The following is an 8,184-nucleotide window of genomic DNA, read 5'->3' on the forward strand; positions in this document are numbered from 1 at the left end:
CGACCCAATTGTGTAGGCCGCTTATCTCCTTGATGTTGCTTGTCTCGAAGAAAATTTGAAGGGGCGTAATGCTCGGGTCTTTCGCAACACCACGGTCCCTGTTGGGACTTGGGGTGCTCGTCACCAAGATAAAAGAGGAATGCTCCCTGTGAAATCTTGCGGGTGCTAAGCATTTGTGTAACATAATGCTGCGAAAGTAATGTCATGTATTTTGGTCTCTGGCTTTGAACTCTAAACTTCTCTCTTAATTAATGAAAATTGCAAATCTTTTGCCTGTTCTCAGTTGGTAGTCGGTATTCATGTATTTGCTTTCATGATTGAAAGCTACACCTTTGAAGGTGCAAGTTCATGTGGCATTTGGATTAAAAGTTTGTGTCTAGATAGCTGAAGGGTGCGGCTAGGTCCCAGTATTTAATCAAGTCTCAGTCAAGTAGCATAATATGCAAGAGAGAAAGAAAAAAATCTGAAAAAAAATTGCATGGATCTCATGGATATAATATCGACCGAGACTTAGCAAGCCTGGTAGCTGAAACGCAGATTACCTAGTTGAAATATGTATCCCCAAGAGCAAGAGGCCAAGATTAATAGGTTACCTTCGCCTTTCTGCTTACATGTACGATCATTCATGGCATATATATACACAGGGAGCCACCAGAGCCCGTGACGGGGCGCGACTTCACCGGCGACATGCCTGAGATTGAGTACTCCTCTCGTCTGTAGAAATTATCGGATGTACGGACACTATTTACCAGCTACCCCATCTCTAGAGAAACATAAGAGCGTTTAGATCACTAAAGTAGTTAGTGATCTAAACGCTCTTATGTTTCTTTAACAGAGGGAGTATTTACGCAGTAGCATAATTACATCTGTGCAGAGAACTGGGGCGCACTATCGGTATGCAGCACACTCATCGGTAGCTATAGCTATAGGCTCAGCTAAATCGCCTAGAGGTCGAAGCTGTGGCTGTTGAAATGGAACACGGCGCCGCCGCGGCGAAGGTTCTGCGACCTGCACTCCCTGGCCACGCTGGCCTGCAGCCCCGCCGGCCCGCACACCAGCACGCCGACGTCGGCCGCCGCGCCCCCGGCCCGCTCCGCGAACGCCGCGAATTCCGCTGCAAAGACGATCGTCCGACACCACAAGAGAACCCATCACCACATGGCACATCAACGGATGCTGCAGCTAGTTTAGTTCAAGGATAGGTGCGTTACCATGGAATTTTGGCCGGCACCCGTACCGCGTCGTCCGCAGGGCGGCGAGGCTGGCCGCGGAGGCGTCGGCTCCACCAGCCGCGTTCGTTGTCTGTTCGGCGTCCGCCGTACCGGCACGGGCGTCGACGTCCCACCTGTCGTCCTGCATCCTCCGCTTCTCCGAGAGGTGCCAGAGGAGGACGACGAGCCCGCCGGGGAGCGCGATGCCGGCTGCCATGCACAGCAGGAGGAGGAGGCCCAGGTGCCACCAGGCGTACACGTTGTACCGCTTCACGTAGTACAGCTGCACCAGCACGAACGCCAGGACGGAGCCCAGGGTGGAAGCCGCGAAGTACATGGCCGCCCAGAAGTTGTCCCCGGTGCCCACCAGCCCGGACATGGCCGTCCCGTTCTTGACGAATATGCCGGGGGATTTCTGGTCATCCCCAACAATGCCATCTTCCTGTAAAGCCATTTTGCCATTGCCATGGAATCATTGACGATTTGAAGAGAACTTCCAAATCTTGTAGCCAACTGAAGCACACTGCTTCTCATGGATAAAATGGAGAAGACAATAACTGGATATCTGGATCATGGATCAACAATGGAGTAAATGCTCTTACCAATGGAGGATCGGACTCCTGCGTCACAAAGGCTTGGATGTCCAGATGCAGCTTGTCAGAGACTGATGAGCTGATGGACTGAGCATCGACGGCCAACAGGAGAGATAGCTCCGAGGTCTTCTTAACTGACCATAGAACCAATACATTCTTGGGCGCGCATGGCATACCTTGCTCGACCCTGTGGATTATGTCGCTCAAAATCGCCAAGAATGGCGAGATGCCAATGCCTCCTGCCACCAGGATGAGATTCTCATACCTGAAAGCATACACAAGGCAAACAAAGTCTTCACTTGAACTTTTCCCAATGGTGCCGGATCGCTACCGAAGAAAGACAAACTGAAGAACTTACATCAGGTGGTAGGGTGATTCGTGCCCATATGGCCCTTCGATGGAGGCGGTAATGCGACCTGTTTGCGACTGATCAGAGTCAGAGTCGCTTCTTGTCTTCTGCTCTTGGACATCAGTGATGATGCGCTTCAGTGTGTCAGTCCATGTGCCAAGAACCTTTATGAGGATCGACATGTGGTACCTCCCATCCATGGGGCTGGAGGACACGCTGAATGGGTGCCACTGCAAGAACGACAGCTCACGCACTTGAACAAAGATGAAACTGAGAGCATTGTACCGAAGACCTGCAGAAATCCACACACAATTGTATATGTACTCTCAGTGAGTTTGTAGTGACAGTAACCAAACACTCATGAACATAATGCAGGGAATGAATCTTGATCGACCGAGATTTTGACATACTTGGTGGCTTTGAGAAGACTAGCTCCACCGTTCCGCATGGCCGGCAGGCCGCAGAAACGATGTCTACTTTGGTCCTGGATTGCCAGAACCTCAGGAAGCGGTCCAGCATGAAAAGGAAGACAGCGCCGGCTGAGATGCTGAAGACGAAGTCGCCGACGTGGAGCACCAAGAACACCACGAAGACCACGTATAGCTGATGGGTGTAGAAGAAGAGCTCGAAGAACCTCTTCCGTACCGGGTGAAGCGATGTCACCCACATCAGCAGACCAGCCGCCAAGCTGATCACGCCGGCTAAGTTTGCTATTCCGACTTCTTTCCATTGGATCAGCTATCAAGAAGGCCAAGAGTTCCATTAATAGGTTCTAAGATGGATGGAGAACGCTTACAACAAACATGCTAATATGCCCTCGGTCCAAATTTGCATACTTAACCGTCAAAAACAGATTTGCATACTTTCTTTCAGACATAAAATAGTTTTCAGTCACATATGGCCGGTCTATTATTTTCAGCACATTATGGTCGCTTGTTTGCAGTAACAATATGACAATCACACATGACAAAATTGGCAATAGCAAATTATCACTCTAAATTGTTCTGTATATTTTTTGAACTTACTTCTTCAATTAGGCGCCCCAGGAGGGACCATGAGATCACATAACACAATCCGTGCAGCGTAAAGAGAGCCATTGTGAGATGCCCCAACCAGACATGGTATCTAGTAGCATGCTCAAATGGAATGTCAATAAGCCGGAGAAGAACTGAACCCCTTGAGACAGGCAGGAACAGGAAGATCATGCAAAACAAGCCAACTGATCCGAAACGGAGGCCTATGAGAGCCAGTAACAACTCACTGCAAGGCAAAACTTATACTGTCTTAGAACTGTGTTGAGATGGTAACTAATTTATACTATTATATATGCTATGTTTCAGCAACATCATCAGTCTCAGTAGTAGCATGTCAACTGAGCATTCTGAATCAGTTACAGGACAACAAGGTACCATCAACTCATATCAATATGTATTTGGCATATACAGATCACTAATTTAAGTTACTGCAGATATATCTATATGTTTCATTTTGATTTCCATGTCAACTAAGTGATGGCTCTAAAAATGACTATACAATGATCCATACTCCACCAATCTTTTTCTGAACGTCTCATAACTTCAGTTTCAACCACATAAAACTTTACCCCTACAAGAACTAATACTTGAGGCTTAATAATGTATTGACACCAAGATCTATACCATCTTCATTACTTTAGCCGCGGTGATGAGAATAATATGGTACTATCACTAAATGAAAATATAATTTGGTATTTTTCATGCTCGGTAACTGTAAGGATAAGAACAGGATTAGTCGATCAGTACTGGCATGAAACATTTCTTCACTAACAGGTTTCATAATACAACATACCTGCGAGTAGTTGGGGGCAAGTGCGCTTTGGAGATGAAGCTCACACTGTCTACAACATAATAGGTCATCGAGAAGACAATATAGACGATGAACAAGACGATCCCGATAAACTCAACAGCGGAAACAACACCGAGCGGACCATCAACAAGAACCGGAAAAGTCCAGAGTCGGAAACTCAGTGACCTCAGCTTCTTCTTTCTGGTAGCAAAGAGCAGGTAAATAATTAGCGATGGCAGCATGAGGCAGGCCACTCTTTTGGTGGTTTGGAATTTCTATGGTGTGAGTAAGGGAAAACTATACTACTCCCTCCATTCACAAATAAAATTTGTTTTGGTAACCTTTTTGTGAATCGGATGTATATAGACATGTTTTAGTGTGTTTGGTCACTCATTTCAGTCTATATGTAGTCCATATTGAAATATGCAAAACATGTTATATTTGTGAACAGATGGAGTACTATTTTGTTAGTTCGAGTTTCTATGGTGGTTCAGTTCATCGTGCTGTTTTCATGTCAAAATGAGTAAGCCTGTGCAACTCCTGCAATAACACCTTATACGAGAAACGGACTGCAGCTGCAAGATTTTGCTAATGTATCCAGAGAATCCAGTGCTTGAATAAAAAAGGATACTCTAACTTTTAGTCCAGGTACTGTATCAATTCAGGGAAAGAAAGGGCTCGTCTGAATCAACTCTAAATAAATGAACCGAAAGCACCAAATTGCCGCAAAATTCAGACAAGGAGGAATACTCACTGGACGTGATCACCCGCGAAGGCGAAGATGTACACATATGCCAGAGCTGCAATTAGCAGAATCGGCCCGCTGAAGAATAGAAAAACGGTCCCTGCGAGAGGCGAGAAAGCGAAAGGGGAACCCAATTAGTACGAACGAACCCCTGTCTCCAGAGCGATCACCTACTTTCCCCTGCCTCAACGGAAGGGGAGAAAGAGAAGAGGGAGCAGGAATTCGTGGAGGCCGCGTACCGGTGAGGCCGGTGATCAGGCCCTCCGTGCTGGTGATGTCCGCCCACTTGCGGAACGCCGCCTGCACGGGCGCGGTCGGGTAGAAGAAGATCCCCGCGGCCCAGGTGAGGAACACCGCCCACATGAGGAACTTGAGCACGGACCTGGCCAGCGACGGCAGCACGGCAGGGGAGCCCTTCGCCCCGGCGGCGGCATTGCCGGCGCCCCCGTTCTGCTTCAGGAGCGGCTCCCGTTCTTGGGTCATGGTGGCGGCGAGGGGGGGTGAAAGAAGGAGTGAACCGGCGGGAGGGAGGTCTGGCTGTGGCCTGTGGGTCTCTCTGTGCCGGGACCCGCCGCTTTATACGGTCCAGAACTCGGCGTACGAGGGTCTCGCTGGTAACGGCGACTGCGACGGACGGGTTGCGGGGTTGGGGTGGGAGGGTGCAGCAAGCATGCATACGCGACGCCTGCGCCATGGATAAAAATATTTTTTCTTCAGGCGTGAATACAGAATACTAGATATATATTGCTAGTTGCTGGTCGTTGTTAATGGCGACGGCGATCGACGGATGGCGGCCGGGAGGATGAAACCGATGCGTCTTTCACCCTGCTGCTCAGGTGGTCACGTCCAACGTCGGTGTGGACAAGCGGCGAGCCACACAGCCAGCGTGTGTGCCAGAACAGAGTTGGATAACCGGAAGGGGAAGATAAACATGGTATATCCTGGAAGAAGAAGAAAAAGGCATACAGTAAGATAATCATAGGCGGGTGCAGTTTCAGAGATCCAACCGTTTTTTTTTCTGGATAAGATGTACACTCTTCTTTTTTTCAAATAGGTAAACATTTGATGTTGATTCATCATCCAGAAAAAAGAAGAACATTTCCAGTTGATGAATACTTCTATAGAGAAGTGACCTTTAAAATGTGGTCTGTGACGAGAACGAGCTGTGACGAGATGGTTGGGGTTGGCAGTGGCCACCCAACCCGCCCAAGATTGATCCCAGGGATCAACTTGGGTGTTTCACCCATGGTATTTTTCCCTTGTAGATACCTCACACATTTATTTGTGTGCGTATAGACTATAGCAGTTTTTTTTAACACAGTATAGTTGAAGCCACTCACATATACAAGCATACACTCATCAGCATCTTTTAGAGACTGAGTCAGCACACCATCTTGAGATTGACGAAGTCGTCACATACGTCTTTGTAGTCGACGGGAACGTCTCTGTCGGTGTCAAAACCGACGAATCTCGGATAGGGGGTCCCGAACTGTGCGTCTAGGTCGGATGGTAACATGAGGCAGGGGACACGATGTTTTACCCAGATTCGGGCCCTCTTTATGAAGGTAAAATCCTACGTCCTGCTTGATTAATATTGATGATATGGGTAGTACAAGAGTAGATCTACCACGAGATTAGAGAGGCTAAACCCTAGAAGCTAGCCTATGGTATGATTGTCGTTCGTCTTACGGACTAAAACTCTCCGGTTTATATAGACACCGGAGAGGGCTAGGGTTACACAGAGTCGGTTACAATGGTAGGAGATCTACATATCCGTATCGCCAAGCTTGCCTTCCACGCCAAGGAAAGTCCCTTCCGGACACGGGACGAAGTCTTCAATCTTCTATCTTCATAGTCCAGGAGTCCAGTCGAAGGTATAGTCCGGCCATCTGGACACCCTCTAATCCAGGACTCCCTTAGTAGCCCCTGAACCAGGCTTCAATGATGACGAGTCCGGCGCGCAGATTGTCTTCGGCATTGTAAGGCGGGTTCCTCCTCCAAGTACTTCATAGAAGATTTTGAACACAAAGGTAGTGTCCGGCTCTGCAAAATAAGTTTCCACATATTGCCATCGAGAGAATAATATTTACACAAATCTAATCTGCTGACGTATTCCATAGCGTGACATCACACCACGGCCAAGTCTTTATTCGAATCGTTTTACTGTCCCACCTCAGCGCGTTTAGCGAGGCGGTTTCCTTGGCACGTCTTGTTAAAGCAGAGATCGTGTCCCCTTATTTCGGGATTCTCATCAATACGGGTGTGGGTAACCCAACCGCGCCATTGACTACGGCGCTTGGGAGATAAGCGAGTTTTACCAGGCTGATGGGGGCGCATAGTCGCGTCCGCCCATATAAGGGGATAAGGATCCACATTTTCATCCACGCCTTCTTCCTCCTTTGCCTATCCACTTCCGCGCACTCGAGCTCCAGCGCCCAAGTCCGCACACCCCACCTCAACCTTCTTCAGTCATGTCCGGAGCGGGAGGCAAGTGGATGGTCTCCTCCGTCACGGAGGGACACATCAAAAGACTGAGGAAGGCCGGATACTTGTCTAACGACATTGCGCACCGGCTTCCCGAAGAGGGGCAGCCCATCCCCACCCCTAGGCCCCATGAGAGGGTGGTGTTCCTCCCCCATTTCCTCCGCGAACTGGGCTTCCCTCTCCACCCATTTGTCTGGGGGCTCATGTTCTACTATGACCTGGATTTCCACGATCTGGCCCCGAATTTTGTCCTCAGCATCTCGGCGTTTATCGTCGTGTGCGAGGCTTTCTTCCGCATCCACCCCCATTTCACCCTATGGCTCAAGACTTTCAATGTCAAGCCGAAGGTGGTGCGCAGCATCCAAGCGGAGGCGCCATGGTGGGCAAGATGCCCAACGTCCTATGGTTCGAGAGCTCCTTCGTGGAGTCCCTAAAGGGGTGGCAGTCGGGGTGGTTTTACATCACCGAGCCGCGCGACCCTGAATGGGTCGCAGCCCCCGAGTTCCGATCCGGACCCCCTACGCGGCTCGCCTCCTGAAAAGAGACGGGCCTGTCGCGGGGTAAAAAAGGAGAGCTGACCGGACTCCAAACATGCGTCCAAACCTTGGTGGATAGGAATCTCAAACTTTTCAATGTAGTCCTGGTTATGCTCATCCGCCGGATCCTCCCGTGTCAACAACGGGCTTTCAACCTGTGGGAATTCGACCCGGCACGGCACCAACCTCTGAGCAGGCTCTTCAACACGACGTACGAAGATGCCTGGAAGATGCTTTTCAAGGGCGCCGAGGCCCCGCGTCCGCTACCGAGGATCGCAGATTCAGCACGCAGTGTCACGCTCGTGCGGTAAGCTATTTTCACCTTTTACAGGGTATTAGTTTTTCATAGTGTGACTCCATGCGGGATCTAAGTTCCCTTACCTTTGACAGGATTGGCAGGAGACGTCCGGACAGATCAACTGTCCGGCTCCTTTGCCCGAAG

General features: G+C 49.4%; 1 protein-coding gene across 1 annotated transcript; it reads right to left on the minus strand.

The window, feature by feature from the left end:
* Window positions 1-581: 581 nt before the first annotated feature.
* LOC125538495 (ferric reduction oxidase 7, chloroplastic-like) lies at window positions 582-5,326 on the minus strand. Its single transcript, XM_048701775.1, has 9 exons — window positions 4,962-5,326; window positions 4,732-4,822; window positions 3,981-4,178; window positions 3,179-3,413; window positions 2,564-2,891; window positions 2,163-2,445; window positions 1,814-2,069; window positions 1,212-1,653; window positions 582-1,114 (listed from the first exon to the last, which is right to left on the minus strand). The coding sequence occupies exons 1-9, from the start codon at window positions 5,203-5,205 to the stop codon at window positions 945-947; spliced, it is 2,247 nt and encodes a 748-aa protein (XP_048557732.1). The 5' UTR covers window positions 5,206-5,326; the 3' UTR covers window positions 582-944.
* Between the last annotated feature and the right edge of the window lie 2,858 nt (window positions 5,327-8,184).

This window comes from Triticum urartu, chromosome 2 (genome assembly GCF_003073215.2).
Source record: "Triticum urartu cultivar G1812 chromosome 2, Tu2.1, whole genome shotgun sequence".
NCBI classification, from domain to species: domain Eukaryota; kingdom Viridiplantae; phylum Streptophyta; class Magnoliopsida; order Poales; family Poaceae; genus Triticum; species Triticum urartu.